Raw genomic sequence first — 19,603 nt, 5'->3', positions numbered from 1 at the left:
AATACCTATCGGCCTAGACTGAGAAAAAAAACAAGAAACAATTGGGCTATTTATTATAGCAACGAGTAAAAAATATATATTTTTTTTCAAAATGTACGATTTTTACGCAGAGGTGATCAAATACCACCAAAAGAAAGCTCTACTTGTGGGGGAAAAAAGGACGTAAATTTTGTTTGGGAGCCACGTCGCACGACTGCGCAATTGTCAGTTAAATCGACGCAGTGCCGGAAGCTGAAATTTCACATGGGCAGGAGGGGGGTATATGTGGCCAGTAAGCAAGTGGTTAATTAAAAAAAAAATACAAGTCGCATGCTGGAAAGTGTTGCACAGGATTATAGGTGTTGATTTCTACAAACCTGTTTGGGCAAGCAGATTTATACATTTGTTAACTTCTGGTCTCTAATTTTTATATTCCATACAAAACGGGTTTAGATTCCAGAGGTCAGACTCTATATCATCTCTGGTTCTTTGCCTTGTTTTATCTCTTGCACGTGTGTGTTTGGCTTATATATAAGGAAAAACCGTCTGTTACCACCAGGTGGTGCTGCTAGCTTGAAAACTTCCCACCCTCTTTATTCCATCTGCGGGACTATGGTAAAGCTTTCATAACTGTGTGAGACCTTGTGATGGTTATTTACCTATATTATTGTTACTATATTCTTTAAATTGTCAAGCTTATTAAGTTAGATTTTGCATGTAGTTGCGTATGTTCCTGCATTGTTTAAAGGAACACCAAGCATATTTTTATATTTGATAAATAACTTTCTAAAATGGTTTGTATACATTTTTTTTAAAGAGACAGTAAACATATAAGCATGTACATGTTGGACATTTTAAATGGTCTTGTACTTGTAACCACTGCTTTTAGCACCTTTGTCCTGCAAGCTTTTTAAAAGTTTAATGCACTTTTTTTCTGTTATTTAATATTTGTCCCAACTTGCTCTCAGTACATGCGCCCTTGGCTTCCTCACCATGTGATGGGTCACATGACCAGGGAGAGAAAGTAGGAAACTTTACTCCTGCAGTAATAGTTCTACTGCTCTGCTTCAACTGGTAGTTGAGAACCACTGGGTTAGAGAAGCCTGCAGAAAAAATTATGTATATTATGTATAGAGAATTTTGTTTAAAAAAAAAAAAAAAAATAGGGTGGATAGAGGTGTGTGTGTGTGTGTGTGTGTGTGTGTGTGTGTGTGTGTATTGTGTGTGTTTTTTTTTTTTTTTAAACCTAGAGTTGTGTATTACTTCTATATACAATACTGAATTAAAGCAGTTTTTTTTTAACTGTTAAGGAAACTGGGTGGGCTGGAAAAAAAGGGGTTCATTTAGAAGTACATACACTTTAAGAGACAACTTTACCCTTTCAATAAAAAAAAAAATGGTCTTTCTCATTTACCTTTTGGTGCTTTATATACTTAATATACTTGCAAGCCCAGCAAATTCAAAATTTCTCCAACACTGCTTTCCTACACAAAGTCCTATGCCGCTATCTTCCTGAGATTGTGGCTTCTTCCTGGTTCTGGCAGCCCAATACCCCCCAATGGCTCCAGCTACTCTCACTGAGGCCTGTGAGGAAAGGAGAGCAGCGCTGGATTGAGAAAGGACTCAAGTATTTGGGGAGATGAGGGGAGCAATGTAACGAATGGGGCATTTTTCTATTTTAATGCATAGATAATGCTGTCAATCAAATCCTGTGCGGTGGGGGCGTGGCCGAGACACACTGTGTGTCAATAGACACACACAATCTGGCTGTGGAGCGAGCCCGCAGGTGCAACCATAGGAAGCTGCTTCCTATAGTGGTGCACCAAGAAGAGGAGGATCCAAAAGTGTCGAGGTGATTTAGGGCCACTCTGTGCAAAATCATTGCACATAACAGCTGTGTATAACTGCCCCTTTAACATCGCAGCACTCGACCCTCTGCTATCACACAAGATGAATAACATGACAATTCCAGACAAAGGGCGGGACCTTTTGAGGTAAGCGTGTGATTGGTTACTAGGCAGCAGGGCGGTCCCAGCAATCAATCACCTGCTATTCACTTGAAAAGTCCTGCCCTTTGTCCAGGACCTGTCATGCTTTGTATCTTGTGTGATTAAGGTAACATAGGGGAGGGGCGGTGCTGCGATGTTATAGAAGGGGCAATGTAATACCGCTGGAGGGCTCTGTGATGGGGGGAGGGGGTGTGTTATTTGTTGGGGGCTTTGTAAGGGGGGGGGGATTCTGTGATGGAGAGTAGTCTGTGACAGGGGCTCTTTTTGGGGGGGGGGCGCGATTCCGTGAAATACTAGTAGTTTGTTTAAATATTTAGTTTTTTTCCTGTTTTGTAGTGCAAAATTAAAAAAAAAGTCATATGTGTGCATAGGAATTTGTTCATATTTTTTTCATACTATAGTCCGGCCCCCCAACAGTCTGAAGTGAACTGGCACCCTGTTTATAAAGTTTGAAGACCCCTGGCCTACAGGGTTGTTTATGTATTCAGAACACGTGGCACAGGAAATTGAATAAAAGGAGTGTTCTAAACTGCTAGAACTATTGTACTTCATACTGCTTTAGTCTAAAGTGATAAATGAGTGTTAACTGATCTTTTCTTTTTTTTGCAGGATGATAATGATGCTCCTACGTCCGTGGAGATGAGATGATTAACCATCCACGCTCACTTTGAGGAGGGAGCAAGCACTAATGGTGCTGGAAGAATGGACCTAATGAACGGACAGTCGAGCAATGCTGCTCTCACTGCTAATGTTTCCGAGGTAAACGGCATAATTTAATGTCAATGATTTCTAACCACAGTTAAGAAAAAGGTATCCTAATGGATACATTTCTGATCTGAACAGAATGTTGACACTTTAAAAACCCAGTATTAACCACTTAAGACCTGGACCATTATGCAGGTTAAGGACCTTGCCCCTTTTTGCGATTCGGCACTACGTCGCTTTAACTGACAATTGCGCGGTCGTGCGACGTGACTCCCAAACAAAATTTGCGTACTTTTTTTTCCCACAAATAGAGCTTTCTTTTGGTGGTATTTGATCATCTCTGCGGTTTTTATTTTTTGCGCTATAAACAAAAATAGAGCGACAATTTTGAAAAAAAAATCTATTTTTTACTTTTTGCTATAATATAATATTCCCCAAAAATATATAAAAAAACTTTTTTTCCCCTCCGTTTAGGCCGATGTGTATTCTTTTACATATTTTTGGTAAAAATCGCAATAAGCGTTTATCGATTGGTTTGCGCAAAATGTATAGAGTTTACAAAATAGGGGATAGTTTTATGGCATTTTTATTAATTTATTTTTTTTACTACTAATGGCGGTGATCAGCGTTTTTTTTTTTTTCGTGAGTGCGACATTATGGCGGACACATCGGACAATTTTGGCACATTTTTGGGACCATTGTCATTTTCACAGCAACAAGAGCTATAAAAATGCATTGTTTACTGTGAAAATGACAAGTGCAGTTTAGTAGTTGACCACTAGGGGGCACTGTAGGGGTTAAGTGTGACCTCATATGTGTTTCTAACTGTAGGGGGGCGGGGCTGGACGTGTGACGTCATTGATCGTCTTTCCCTATATCGGGGAACAGACGATCAATGACACTGCCACAGTGAAGAACAGGGAAGACAGTGTGTTGATTCCCCGCTGACAGCTGAAAGTAAAAAAAAAAAAAAAAAAAATTCCGACAATTAAAAAATCAGGAAAAAAACGGTGTGTGCCCCCAAATTCTATACCCTTATCTGAGCTTACAGCCTGACTGGTCAGGAAAGGGAGGGGATGATCCAGCATGTTTGTCTGACTTCTTCTGTTTAAACGGTTGACATGCACATGGGCCGAATGTCAGCTGGTTTATATTAAACCGGCTGATTGTCGGCTGCCAATCAGCCTGTACAGGGCTTTAATCAAGAAATCGCCCAAATCGTTACAAACACTGAGCTCCTTTTTATGGCTTAAATCCTATCTTAGCCATTGTTAAGTAAAGAGGCATGGATCCCACTAAGGCACAAAATGGGACACAATGCAGGTTATAAATCAGAACTACTTTGGTATGCTCCACGTATAAGTGAGTGGACACTGGCATAAAAAATACTGGAAGTTCCCCTATAGAACTCATCCTACTGAGGAAGAGCCTCATTCTTTTGCCAGTGTATGAATGTGTTTCGTTACTGTTCAGCTCTCTGCAGGTTATTGCCAGATTCTCAATTCCAGTAGGGGCAAGGAGATTGCAAACCTGATCTTGATCCAGACATCACCAATCTAGGGCTCATGCAGACTGTGTAGCGCTCACCAGCACTCTGGTCAGTGGCGGCTGGTGCTCAAAATTTTTGGGGGGTGGCGCAAACAAATGGGGGGAAAAAAACAAAAAAACATTTGCAGCCACACTGTGCCCATCAAATGCAGCCACACTGTGCCCATCAAATGCAGCCACACTGTGCCCATCAAATGCAGCCACACTGTGCCCATCAAATGCAGCCACACTGTGCCCATCAAATGCAGCCACACTGTGCCCATCAAATGCAGCCACACTGTGCCCATCAAATGCAGCCACACTGTGCCCATCAAATGCAGCCACACTGTGCCCAACAAATGCAGCCACACTGTGCCCTGTAAAATGCTGCCCCCCCCCCCCCACCCGGCACTTGCTTTTCTGGGGTCAGCCATCCTCCTTCCACGGTCCCTCTGTCTTCTCCCGCCCTCGATGACACTTCAGCCAATCAGGTTACCGGTAACTAGAACCGGTGAACCTGATTGGCTGAGACGCCTGTCAGTCTTATCCAAGGAACGCACCCCCTGTGCGTCCCCTGGATAACTATTTGAAAGCCGATTACAGCCTGAGTGCTGTAATCAGAAAGCCTATCAGAGCCGTTGGCTCTGATAGGCACTTCCAAAGCTAAGCGGCTGCCGTTATTCAGATGGCCCGTGCCCACCGGGGGGCTGTCTATCTGAATAGTGGGCGGCAGCAACAATACACAGATTCATGCAATGCATGAATCTGTGTAGTGTATTCAGTGGCGGTGTGGGAGCGAGAGGCTGCGGCGCTCCGGCGCCCTCTATGGACGCACCGCCACTGACTCTGGTAGTTGTACTTGTAGCTCATTCATTCAAAGAACTCTGTGAATGAATAATGTGGCCGTGTGGGCGGAGCCATGTTCCTTTCAAATTGTGACAGTGGGTGCGAGGAGAAGATCCCCGGCCTGCTGTCACAATTAGAAGGGAATTCGGGGAGAAGCTGCAGCAGTGGGAACTGTTATGTTTCACCCTAAAAATGGGTGTAACCTGTTCCCAAAGGTTAACGTATCCTTTAATGTATGAAGTCTGTCCACAGGTTTATTTTAAGGTAAACTGCAATAACTCAACGTGTTCCCCGAAAACACCGTACTTTGCCTTTTTAAATGTACTTTTCTACAATATAGAATAGTTGATGGGGGATGGTGGGATTAGCATAATTTGTTTTGCTGATTCTTTACCATATCGACGATGTTTCTTGTGGATTTCCTATAGGCTTAAGCTCCATCTGTGTTGTCTTATTGAGACTGTGCTGACTAATATGCTTTTTCTTTGACAGAAAAGCAGCAGCTCAGAATCCCTGAGTGATAAAGACTCTGCTGCTCTAAAGAAAAGCTTTGATGCTGTCGTGTTTGACGTCCTCATGGTCACTCCAGAGGAATATGCTGTAAGTGCTGTTTAGTTTGACATTGTTATAACCTGTCTTCCCTCCTGGTAAATGTGATTTATTTAGTATTCTAGAAAATAAATGGACAACACGCCTTCCGTGCTGCAGCTACTGTATTAATCTGAAATCCATTACGCTCCCACCTGCCTGGGAGTAGGTGAAGATTTATGTGCTGCACTTTAAATATGCGAGTTTGTTTGGTAATTGGTTTAGACTGTTTTAGGCTACTTTTGCCTGGGGTCTCTATTTCTTATTGAAACTGATACCATTTTAAAATGAACTAACTGTAACTTGAAATGTTAGCTGGCGCCACGCCACATTCCATGCATCCTATCTTTTTTTTCATGTCACTTTAGAATTTACTTCATAAACATGATCCACTGAATATGCTATTTTGAATACCTTAACTTAAAGTATTCTTACCAAGGACCAATTTCAATGTTCTTTGCTGTAAATTTGAGCATTTTGGGGATTGTACATTTAATTTCTAAGCCAGTTGTTTATGGTTCATTTCTACTAATGTTTATTGTGATGTGTTTAATGCACACTAAATTACACCCTAATGTGTATTGCGTTTTAGACCATTCATTTGGACTTTATTTTAATAGTGGGAAAGTGTCGCAACCTCTTTTGGGTTTGTATAGCTGGCATTGCACCCCTCTGTAACAGGGAATTTGACAGTGACCTGTAGAACAAAACCAAGAAATTCCCAAATGTGATCACTGGGTTTGGGGACAACTGTCCAAGGTGGGATTTTACCTCACTTTGGGGAGATTTAATACAAACCTAACAAAGTTTCCACTAAACCCCAAAAAAGTTTTTTTTTTGCAGCTTACTATTCTCTTGAATTAGTAGTTGCATTAATTTTCCTTTAAGATAAAATTACTGTATAATCAGTACAGAAAATACCTGCTGATCCTGACAAAAAGGTGTGTTTTTATCATTTCCTGTGAGAAACAATCCTACCTTTCCTCTTTAAACTGCTAAAAGCCCTATCCATCATATAAAGGAGATGAACAATTGAAGTCTGTCCATGTTCACAGCCATGGCATATTTAACCACTTAAGCCCCGGACCAATATGCAGCCTAAAGACCCAAGGTGTTTTTACAGTTCGGGACTGCGTCGCTTTAACAGACAATTGCGCGGTCGTGCGACGTGGCTCCCAAACAAAATTGGCGTCCTTTTTTCCCCACAAATAGAGCTTTCTTTTGGTGGTATTTGATCACATCTGCGGTTTTTATTTTTTGCGCTATAAACAAAAATAGAGCGACAATTTTGAAAAAAATGCAATATTTTTTACTTTTTGTTATAATAAATATCCCCCAAAAACATATATAATTTTTTTTTTTCCTCAGTTTAGGCCGATACGTATTCTTCTACCTATTTTTAGTAAAAAAAAATTGCAATAAGCGTTTATCGATTGGTTTGCGCACAATTTATAGCGTTTACAAAATAGGGGATAGTTTTATTGCATTTTTATTTTTTATTTTTTACTACTAATGGCGGCGATCAGCAATTTTTTTCGTGACTGCGGCATTATGGCGGACACTTCGGACAATTTTGACACATTTTTGGGACCATTGTCATTTTCACAGCAAAAAATGCATTTAAATTGCATTCTTTATTGTGAAAATGACAGTTGCAGTTTGGGAGTTAACCACAGGTGGCGCTGTAGGAGTTAGGGTGCACCTAGTGTGTGTTTACAACTGTAGGGGGGTGTGGCTGTAGGTGTGACGTCATCGATTGTCTCCCCTATAAAGGGGATGACACGATCGATGCGCCGCCATAGTGAAGCATGGGGAAGCCGTGTTTACATACGGCTCTCGCCGTTCTTTAGCTCTGGGGAGTGATCGCGACGGAGCGGCTATAAACGAATAGCCGCGCTGTGGTCCCGGATCGCTCCCCGAGCGGACCCGACCTCCGCATGTAGTGGGGGGGGTCCCGATCGGACCCCCCACCCGCTAATAGGCAAGGACGTACAATGACGCCCATGTGCCTGTACGTGCCATATTGTGGACGTACATTTACATGCGGAGGTCGGGAAGTGGTTAAGGATACACACAAACTTCAAAATCAAGCTATAATAAGGCTTACCTATAGGTACTGTAGTGAAAATAGCTCCTAAACCTGTCCGGTTTAGGGGATATTTACATTACCCACGGGTGCTTTTCCTTCCAAGCCCATGCTGTGAATCGCGGCTCCGGCCAATTACAGCGCAGGAGCCCGCGAACCAGGGAGAAACTCCAAGTAAAATGTCAGCCATCTCAGCGGTTTGCGGGGACCGCTGCAACAGCTTCGTTCTAAGGTAAGTATTTCATAATGAGCTTTCTAGTTTTGCATTTTTTTTTTTTTTTTTTCCTGAGGTTTACAACCTCTTTAATCGTTTAATAAAGCGGTTGGTATTCCTCTTTAGTTTGTTATTATAGTTCAGCCTTCCCTAAAGATATTTGTACTTTATTTTTCTAAATATTCTCCTTATGAGAACAGTTATAAATCCCCCCTCCCCAACCCACCTGTTGGTCCTCAAGTTTAAGGCTGATGCCTGTTTGCAGCTGGAGAAGGGCTAACATACCATTTCATATTGCATGTACATTTTATTTTAGTAGTCCTGATGGCACTTTTTTCTATGGATGGTTTAGACATGTTTAAAGGGATGAACATGCATCTCAAAAACCTACAATGGGGTTCTGCAGCTCTCAAACAAATCTAAACTCTATAAACATTATTATATAGTATAGTAGTATAACCGTATTGGCACCACAGAGAGTCTCATGCAGTCTTGAGGTTGCTGCAAAAGAAATCTGTATATTAGACGGCACATACTGAGCCAGTAGTCGTCATTGCCCATTTTTATGTGCAGTCACACGTTGTCAAAAACAAACAGGTGAGTTGGGTTTTTAAATGCTTGAACTGGTCACAGTAAACTTGTATAAGATCTGAGTGTTGACAGACTTATAGTAGGAAACTTCATGATATTGGTGAATTTCTACATTTCATACTGCTCTTTCTTGGAGATTGGCAGACAATAGCATTGTCTTGAATGTTTCAGCACAATACATACATGGATGACATGCGAAGGGTTAAAGATGATCCAAGGCTGCATGCATTTGTATGTATCGCTTTATTAGCCTGGTGTATATTGTACCATAGTATAGGTTATATTTCATAAACATTTTATGATTTTCCACAAACTCAATCTGACCTTGGTCTAAGTGTGTAGAATGAATATTCCCCGCCAGCAGGACCTGCTTAGCTGACTTATACTGTACCCCAGTATAAACATGTCAGTGAGCTCTAGAGGGAAAACAAAGCATCAGAGTGGATCATATGTTCCTAATATGTTTAAACATACATCATCTTCAATTCATTGATTCCCGTTTACCTCATAGATGAGGTTAGTCTTCAGGCTTAATCCTCTGGGCTTTCTCTTGCAGGGTCAGATAACACTAATGGATATGCCGGTTTTTAAAGCCATTCAGCCAGAGGTGAGTAGTTCATGAAATGGTCTCAACATTTTTTTCTTGTAGCTTTTAGCTTTTTGTTACATTTTTGTTTCTCTTCAAACTCCTAAAAATCCAGGTAGAGTGTATGGAGGCTGAGTTCTCCTTGTTTACTTTTAACTGTAGTGCTTCACCTTTAACCTCCCTGGCGGTATGATTATGTCTGGAATTTTGTACCAAAAGCGGTACAATTATTTTGCATGGAAATTTGGCGTTTTACATTGTAGGCCTGCAATTCTTAAGAATAATTTACTTAAATCTGTCCAAACAAGAGTCTAGTAGACATCCCGGGTATGATAAAGTTTGAAACACAATATCATAAATTATAATATAATAAATAATTATAACCAATAATAATGTAATTATTATAAAAAAAGATTCAATAATGTATTTAAATCAAAAACACTGAAATTTGCTCAGTTGCAGAATTGTCGCTGTCATTACTTTTTATTTTTTTTGACGAATTTCCCCACAAATTGCTATCGCTCAATTCTGTAAGTGATTCTAATTTATTATCGCTGTTTTCTAGCTGCTCTAAAATCACTTTTGACATAAAGGGACACTTTTGGTTGCTATGGGAAATCTACAGTTTGCAGGCTGAAAGAACAGTTTTTATTTTATAAAAGTACATGCAGAACACTGGGCAGACAAGGGTGTGTGTATTTTTTACATACAGTACTGTAATCTGTAAGATTACAGTATACTGTATGTAATGTGTTTACTTTTTTGAATTTGGTGCCGTTCTCCGCCCCCGTGTGTCGTAACCTCGCAGGGAACGGAGATCGGCGGCACACAGGCACTGTGTAAATCGAGCGAGGACGCCACTCGCTCACACAGCGGGGAAGGTAAGTAACTTGTGCCTGTGGATGCTTCGAGGCGGCCCCGAGTCTGGCTCGGGGATACCGCTTTTGGTATAAAAAATTCACCCCGAGTCACTCTGGATTACCGCTAAGGAAGTTAAAGGAAACAATATGGTGCTGCTATTGCTGACTTGTTTTTGAAGGCGCCTGCTGCAGTATTGTCATCCTTGTCATAGTGAGCTACTATCCTAGAACCCGTGCTTATCAGTTGTCATGACAACTTCTGGTTCCAGGTGAGAGACTCTGCAAGTTGCTACTTTTCCAATATTATTATTTTTATATTTTTTTTACATTTTGAGCATCATTACAGAACCTACAATGTATCACAATGGTACAGCATACAGTTCCATATATATTTAGACATGGGCACAATTTTTGATTTTTTCAGGTAATAACAAAAACATAAATAAGCTATAGTTATATAATGGATATGGGCTGAAAGTGCACACTCTCGGGTTTAATTTGAGGGTATGTACATCCAAATCGGAGGAAAGCTTTAGGAATTACAGCTCTTAAGAATTGTATTTGGAATCCATTACTGTGAATCTACATCATGCGTTCAAAGGCCATGTAAGTGAAACAGGCCGTAGTAAGGCTTCAAAAACACAACAAATCCATCAGAGAGTTGGCAGAGAGTTGGCAGCAACATTATGAGTAAATCAACAGTTTGGTACATTCTGAGGAAAAAACGCACTGGTGAGCTCAGCAACATAAAGTCTTGGACATGCGTGGAAGACAACAGTGGTGGATGATCGCTGGATCCTCTATGGTAAAGATAATCCCCGTTCACAACATCCAGACAAGTGAAGGGCACTCTCCAGGAGGTGGGTGTAATCATTATCAAAGTCTACAATCAAGAGAAGACTTCACAAGAGCAAATACAGAGGGTTCACCGCAATGTGCAAACCATTTGTTAGCCTTTGCCAAAAAACAGCCAGACCAGTTCTGGAAAAGCATTCTTTGGATGGATGAAACCAAGATTAATCTGTACCAAAATGATTGAAAGAAAACTGTGGAGAAGGCTTGGAACAGCTCATGATCCAAAGCACACAACATCATCTGTAAAGCATGGTGGAGGCAGTGTGATGGCATTGGGCATGCATGGCTTCCAATGGCACTGAGTGATTGGTGAATATTGCTGATGTGACGGAAAACAGAAGCAGCCGGATGGTTTCTGACGTATTTAGAGATATACTAAGAAAGTAATAGAATTCCTGCGAGCCTCAATCAACCCAAAGTCCAATAGATCTCACTAACCAGCTGCAAGCGTTACACGCGTCTCATAAGCTTGTGCAAATAGACAAAAATAGTAAATTATATGCTGCGCTTTGGAATACTGCACAATAAATGCGTGCTGAAGATTAAAACAAACACATGTAGTGTTAATGTGACGTATGTGACAGATGTGATTTGACCAAAATAAAAACAATAAATATGTAAATTTAAAACGTTAATAAAGTGCTCATGTGCATCCAAGTGCTTTGTAACACAGATATAAGTGTCCAGTGGTATATAGGGAATAACACTAGTCCCTCTTTAAATAGCAATTTTATTTTTTTGTTATTTAGAGCGGGACTAGTAGTGTTCCCTATATACCACCGGACACTTATATCTGTGTCACAAAGCACTTGGATGCACATGAGTACTTTATTAATGTTTTCATTGACATATTTATTTTTATTTTGGTTATATATCTTTGTCAATTGCGTCACATTAACACTACATGTGTTTGTTTTCATCTTCGGCACGCATTTATTGTGTAATATTCCAAAGCACAGCGTATAATTTACTATTCTAGAGAGATCCTGCCAGCCACGATTCAGCCAAATGCAGCAATGATTACACAGCGCTTCACAGTACAGATGGATAGTGATCCAAAACACTATGGGTTAGTGTTTGGCTCAAGCCATTTTTATCAATCAACTGTGTTTACTTTTAAAATCCAGACAACAAACTACCCAAATGACCCTGATCAAAAGTTTACATACCCCAGTTCTTAATACTGTGTATTGCCCCCTTTTAACATCAATGGCAGCTTGAAGTCTTTTGTGATATTTGTGGATGAGGCTCTTTATCTTATCAGATGGTAAAGCTAGCCATTCCTCTTGGCAAAAAGCCTCCAGTTCCTGTAAATTCCTGGGCTGTCTTGCATGAACTGCATATTTGAGATCTCCCCAGAGTTGGATCATTGTCGTGTGTGTGTGTGTGTGTGTGTGTGTGTGTGTGTGTGTGTGTGTGTGTGTGTGTGTGTGTGTGTGTGTGTGTGTGTGTGTGTGTGTATGTATGTAATATAAATATATATATATATATGCAAACGGATCACAGATGAGGATGTTTACCTTTTTAATAGCCATTCAAACCCCTTTGTGTCAACTTGTGTGCATGTTATAAGGCCAAAATCACCAGGGTATGTAAACTTTTGATCAGGGTCATTTGGATAGTTTCCACTGTCATTATGATTTTAAAATGAGTAAACACAGTTGATAATGGCTTCAGCTAAACACTAACCATGAGTGAAAGAAAAGTTTTTGTGGTGTTTTCTCTGAAAAATGGCCAAGAAATCATAAATTCGGCCAGGGTGTGTAAACTTCTGAGCACAACTGTAAGTCACAATGATGATCTATGTCTGACTAATAGTGACAGAAAATAACGTAGGCTAAACAGTCTAACTGTAGCCATGTTTGTTTATATTGTTAGACCTTTTCGACAACAAATTTCAGGAAAGATGGAGAGCAAGTATTTTAAATGGTTACATGCATTATTTTTCCTTTTCATATATCTTTATTTTTTCTTTAAATATGTCTTTAAATTTGCTAGAAATTTCCACTGCTCCAAGAGTCCATTTCCTAGCACAGCGCCTTCCGTCCTTTCATATCGTAGCCCTCTGCTCTTCTGGGAGCATTTAAATACTCTGTGCTAGCTCAGCTACTTTACTCCTATTTTTCCCTCCCTATTCAACCTTTTATGTCGATGGTGGGGGGGGGGGGGGGGGGATAGAGAGAAGGGAATTGCTATAAGGTGTCATTTGAGTGACAGCTCTGGTGCAGCTGACATCACATCCAAGATGGTGGAGTCTTGGGGCTATTGGGTTCCTCAGAGACCTTTTACACGAAAATAACGTTCATATGCAAATGCATAAACGCACAAATCTTAGCGGAAGATTATAGCCAAAATTAATGGTTTGACGACATTCTAAGGATCCCGTGTGTAAACTGATGCAGACCTATAGTGAACACAATATACAGAAATGCGGGAAGTGGTAAGGACATAAATACATACCCACACAGGGTATATTTCCAACTATGTAACACATGTGATGTACTGTACATTGCAGTCTCTTTAAGGGCTTTTCTCTCAGCACTTTGGTGAATTTAAGTCTTAAATATGCCAGTGCAATGCATTTTTTCAATATTTACTAAAAAGACAATAGATGGATAGACGGACAGATACAAAGTGCCACACCACAACTGGAACAGATCACTTAGTAGGAATTGCTTTTCAGACCTCCCCTGGCCTAATTAAATTTACTTGTGCTTTTCTGAGAAGCCCACAAGTAATTGCTAAGACATAAATCAGTAAGAGTTACTATTTCTCATGTTAACACCATCACTCTTAAATGACTTGTCTTCATACACTTGCTTTTGTGTGTTGACTGCTGAATTGTACATGCCACTTTCCTAATGATTTTCAAATGCTCAAGGTTAAATTATATTGGTTGTGCCAGTACTAATTAGTACTCTGATAGTAGACTTAATTGCATCTTTCAACTAGTATATCACTTCTGTTAATCTTTTCTCTGAAGGCTTTTAAAATGCAAGTGTGTGGAAGATGTAGCTAATGTCTCAGCCACTGTTACTAAATGACACTGTTCTAGATCCCCCCAAGGTTTTTATTTTAAGTTTTAAAACTGTTTGCATGATCCTCTGCTCTTAATGAAAAATTAATCAATAGAGCAAAATATGTGGAGAAAGCCACAAATCTACAATGTGTCCGACTACACAAACACCCATGAAATAATAAAAAATTATAGGTGTGCTACCCCACTCAATTGCTGATTAGTACATCAAATACATAAAGTGCAAAGTGATAAATTCATAAATACAAAGTGCAAAATGAGATACAGTGCAATATCAAAGTGTATTTGTATGTGATGCACTAATCGGGAATTACGTGAGGTAGCACATCCTATATTAATTTTTGTTCTTTAAGTTGTGTGTAAATGGTCCTTTTACAGATGGAGTTTGAGTTGTCAAAACAGCATTTTTATAGATATCTTCAACTTCGACATGCTTTACAGACTCTGGTATGACAGTCCAGGTTAGAACTCACAGAACATCCCTTAAGTGACATACTCGTGCCACAAAATAAAAGTACATGATTTTGCAGATATACATTACTCTGTCCTCGAGGATACATGATGCAGCTAGACTACAATGTAGACACAGGTGGGAACAAGACTTGGGCGAGATTGGAGGTGAAGACTGGGAAATATGTTTTCAGTCTATGCCGACCATCTCAGTCTCTTCTTCATACAAGCTCTCTCAGCTATTCATCTTGCATAGAACGTACCACACTCTGGTGCTGATTCACAGGTGGGGTAGGAGGGAGTTCCCTTTGTGCCCCAAATGTGAGGGAGCTAATGGAGACACCTCATACATTTGCTGTGGCGTTGCCCAAAACTTTTCAGATGTTGCAAAGATGTGACCAATATAATATATTGTCTTTTTATCAAACCACTGTTCTGTTACACACAGTGACTTGCTTGGCGCAGTTGATGAGGAACTTTTTACCTCTTCAAATGTGGCAGTACTTGGATTACTGTATATTTCTCACAAGCAGTTCGCATCTTTTTTATTTCCGTCACTGCATACTCCAATGACGAAACAGTGGATTAAACAAGTAAATGCCATTCTTATCGAGGAAAAGTTGACGTATCGGCACAGAAACACTGCGTATACATTTTATAAAATATGGCAGCCATGGGTAGACACTCCGGGCTTGGCACCTTCCCAACTAGTCCTATGTCGTCGACTTCTTCTTCAGATATAATTTCTTAGTGTCTCTGAAACTATAGAAATTGACATCACCATAGTACAGGCTTTTGGCTTGACTACGGATTCCAGGCTGGTTTTGGGTCTCTTTTTCACTGGACATAATAGAGATCAACATTGAAGACCCTAGGGTCACTGTTACAGTAGAATCTTGGGTTTGTCTACCTTCCTGTTGGAAGGTAGCTAGTTCACCTACATCACATTTGCTTATTTAACTATGATTGTGTCTGCCACTCAGTTGTCCGCTCAACGTGAGCATATATGGATATGAGATCCAAGCAGGGGTATGTTAAGTGTTCTCTGTTGTGTGTGTGTGTGTGTGTGTGTGTGGAAATTATATAACTTGGCTTTTTGAATCTTGTACCATCCTCTGTATACCATATGTATACTATATTGTTTTTACTGTATATGCTAAGGGGATTTTTTTTGTTCTTGCTGTGCAACTGAGCTTGTGATGCAATAAAAATGCTGATGTAAAAAAAGTGAGGAAGGAGGACGCGTTTGTTTGAAGCATTTTACCTGCGTCTGTTATTTGCAATTGTGACAGTTATATTATCACTGGTGTGGTAGGTGCTTATATAGCACACAAAAGGTAAGATAGATTTAGTTATTTGGAGGGGAAGTTAGAGAATTGGCTGTAAATTGGAAATAAGTATTTTAGCCTTCAGGTTAGAGAGGAACTGATCTTGAGGTTGTGCCCTCAAAACAGGCAAAGGAAAAACGGTTAGTCACTATTTTGTCTGTTTTCCCCCTGAAGTTGCTCCTCTTTCTTTCTTTCTTTCTTTCTTTCTTTCTTTCTTTCTTTCTTTCTTTCTTTCTTTCTTTCTTTCTTTCTTTCTTTCTTTCTTTCTTTCCTTCCTTCTTTCCTTCTTTCCTTCTTTCTTATTTTTTTTGCGATTACTAACTTGTCTTGTATTCTGTGTATGTGTCTGAGTGGAGGCGGACATGTTGGTAGAGCAGGGCTTTACTTTCTCATGTCAAGGCCTTCACCTAGGTGACCTGCACAGTAGTGACATCACCAAATCTCACTCCAGATTCCCTAAGACTGGCAGTCGGGGGCAGTAGTGCCTTAATCTCAACACTGCAGATAGTTTCAAAGTGGTTGTAAAGGCAGATTTTTTTATTTATTTTTTCTTATTGCCTTCTTATGCATTAAGATAAACCACTTGTGTGTAGCAGTACCCCTAATGCTCCATACACACTATCGGATTTTCCGTTGGAAAAACCTTGGATGTTTTTTTCAGACGGAATTCCACTCAAGCTTGGCTTGCATACAAAAGGTCACACAAGTTCTCTGAACTTTCGTCCGTCAAGAACGTGGTGACGTGCAGCACTACGACGAGCCAAGAAAATTAGGTTCAATGCTTCCGAGCATGCATCGGAATTTTGCGCGTCGGAATTGCTACAGACGATCGGATTTTCCCGATGGGTCGGAAAATTTGAGAACCAGCTCTTTATCTTTTGCTGGCAGAAATTCCGACAGCAAAAAAAACAAAACGACTGACTTTAGTGCATTTTTTGTACGCGTTACCCTGCAGTTCCCATTCAGGTCAGTTTAATGGAATGCTTTCAAATTCTGTGTGTGTGTGTGTGTGTGTGTGTATGTATGTATGTATGTATGTGTGTATATATATATATATGTATATATATATATATATGTATGTGTATATATATATATATATATATATATATATATATATATGTATGTATATATATATATATATGTATGTGTATATATATATATATATATATATATATATATATATATATATATATATGTATATATATATATATATATGTATGTGTATATATGTATATATATATATATATATATATATATATATATATATATGTATATATGTGTGTATATATATATATATATATATATATATATATATATATATTATGTGTGTGTGTGTATATATATATATATATATATATATATATATAAATTTATAATATGCAATAGCATGAGAAAACCTTTTATGCCGTGAATATAATCTGTCTTTTACCACTGAGTGCAGCTTTAATTGTCTTGTAAATCGTTATATATTGTAAAAGATAAATTGCTGTCATCCTGTCCAGCCGAGTCTAGTCCATCATCCTGATACATACATCCTGTTCTATCCTCATCTGTCACCATATGCTGCTTTACCATATAAAGTCAGGAGCCTAATGGAAGTTACGTTGAGTATTGCCTGAGGCCGGCGATAATAATTTCCTGTCTAACTGTTGCAATCTAAAAAAAAAAAGTTATAATGTTTATCCAATTGCTCTGTAGTTCATCAGATGATGAAAATGTCAAGCAGCCTACAGCTGAACTCTGGGCAGATTTAAAAATAGTTTAATGCATTTATGTATGCTTTGAGATTCTTTTATTTTTTTAATTTTTTATGATTCTAAGGCCTCATCCACACAGGGCGTACAATACTGCATGGCCTTGCTGGGCTGTGTTTGCCTGCAACAGGGATGCACAGGTGTTCCATTCATTTCTTTTGCAGGCAGTCCCATTGATGTGTATTAAAACACAGTGGCTTCACGGACATAGCTGCTGTGTCCCAATAGGACATCTGTGTGGTGCGGGTCCCTGGATTTGTGTGGTCTGCATCTGAGGACCCCCACTCACATGGGTGTCCTATTGAGACACAGCGGCTGTGTCTCAATATAGATCAATGGGACTGCCTGTGCAGGTGAACATGACCTTGCGTGGGCGTATGGTACGGCACACCCTGTGAGAACGAGGACTAACGCTAGCCCCTAAATCTGTTTTTGTCTTTTGTAATCTCCTAATCAGTTAAAGTGTAAGTTCACCTTTACAGAAAAATCTGTAAGGTGAACTTACGCAGGACCCCCTCCTCACCCCCCCAGTCCAGCTGACTTGGAGCATGGTGATTTCCTGTTCTGAGCCCTGCTATAGCCACTTCACGTGCTCTGGGCTTGGCAATCCCTGTAGCTTTCACTCTTCTTCCCCACTGACAGGTCGGGCTACGCTTATTCTGATTGGTCCGCGCCGACCAATTAGAATGCTCCTAAATGTACCTCCTGACGGAGTATGTTTTGGAGATTAAGCTGCGTAGATTTCCAAGCCCTGGACTTACGACATGGCTATAGCAGGGCTCAGAACGGGAGATGGCCATGGGACTTGAGGGGGAGGGGTTGAGGGGTACTGTGTAAGTTCACCTTTACAGGTTTAACCCTTTTTCTTTCTCGTACATCACGGGACACAGAGCGGCATATTCATTACTATGTGGGTTATATGGAGTACCTTCAGGTGATGGACACTGGCAATCTCAAACAGGAAGTGCCCCTCCCTATATAACCCCCTCCCATAGGAGGAGTACCTCAGTTTTTTCGCCAGTGTCTTAGGTGTTGGTCACGGAATAGCTTGCCTCCATATCCTTAGGATTTTGGCAGGCTAACCGGATCTGTCCAGAGTGCCTCAGTGCCGAAGTGGACAGTACCCGGGCCCCAAAATCCAGGGGGTTTTGCCTATAATGCCCTCTCTGGAGGGCTGGACCCCGGGCCCAGGACTTGGTGCTTTTTTCCAAAGCCAAAAGTATCCTGCTTGCCGGGGTGCTATATAGGTCCAGGACAGCGGTTCCTTCTAGGACCCCAGTGCCTGATGGTCTACTACACTACCCACGGAGATGGGAGAAGATTGGACTGTGTTTGCTTGCAAACGTCCTGCGGCATGGAGCAGGTAAGTGGGGAGCCTGCGGAACTTGGTTCGACAGCGGGCTCCCCAGGGGTGATCAAAAGGGGGGGTAGCCTAAGTATGCTCTGCATAGGCACCTTGGTCACTATGTCTGTGTGTAGACAGGATGATCTGATTCCCCCCCCCCCCATCTCTGGTTCCCCTGTCCAAGTAAGTCTTTGCTGGCCACCTGCTGCCCTGCTGGTCAGATAGGGTCATCTTTGAATCTCTTCTGGGCAAAGAACTGAGCCCTTAAGAGTCTCTGTTAGCTGCCTACCTGTCCGGGGGTTCAAATTTGCCGCCCTGCAGCCGACGGCTCGATCCTCTCTCCCTGCCTCTGTAGCGCCTGGCGCGCGTCTCCATGTGTCTCTCTCCTTCCTGACAGGCGCGCGCGCGTGCGCGGGCACGCCAAAATAGACGGTTTCGCGCCGTTCGGGAGGAGGGGGCGGAGAGAGCGCAGGAAGAGGCGTGCCTTCGCGTCTGTTAAGAACAGACAGGCTGCATTCATGGCTCAGTCTGAGCTGATGCTGGAGGAGAGGGGACGCAGAGCGGCACTCCGGTGACCCCCGGTGGCAGGAAAGGGGTAGTACGTCCTAGGCTTGGCCTATTTTCTTTCTACAGCCAAAAATTCCCCTTTGCAGCAGGTTGGAGGCCGCAAAGGATATCTGGTGGGGCCGTATGTTTTAAAAAAAAAAAAAAAAAAAAGAATATATATATATACATTTTATTTAAAGGAACATAATATCATAGTAAAAAAAAAAAAAAAAAAAAAAAAAAAAGAGAGATTTTTTTTTCCTTTATTTTTTGAATAAACATACTCGGCCTCACCAG

General features: G+C 40.7%; 1 protein-coding gene across 1 annotated transcript in view; it reads left to right on the top strand.

Moving 5' to 3' along the window:
• The window catches only part of RALGPS2 (Ral GEF with PH domain and SH3 binding motif 2), a 281,112-nt gene that overhangs the window by 101,523 nt on the left and 159,986 nt on the right, over window positions 1-19,603 (top strand). Inside the window, exons 4-6 of the mRNA XM_040360339.1 lie at window positions 2,598-2,747; window positions 5,559-5,666; window positions 9,102-9,152. Of these exons, the coding sequence (XP_040216273.1) occupies window positions 2,691-2,747; window positions 5,559-5,666; window positions 9,102-9,152 (216 nt within the window). The 5' untranslated portion in view covers window positions 2,598-2,690. The remainder of the gene's footprint in view (window positions 1-2,597; window positions 2,748-5,558; window positions 5,667-9,101; window positions 9,153-19,603) is intronic.

Source organism: Rana temporaria, chromosome 7 (genome assembly GCF_905171775.1).
Source record: "Rana temporaria chromosome 7, aRanTem1.1, whole genome shotgun sequence".
Taxonomy (NCBI): domain Eukaryota; kingdom Metazoa; phylum Chordata; class Amphibia; order Anura; family Ranidae; genus Rana; species Rana temporaria.
This window is presented reverse-complemented; position numbering and strand designations above follow the sequence as displayed.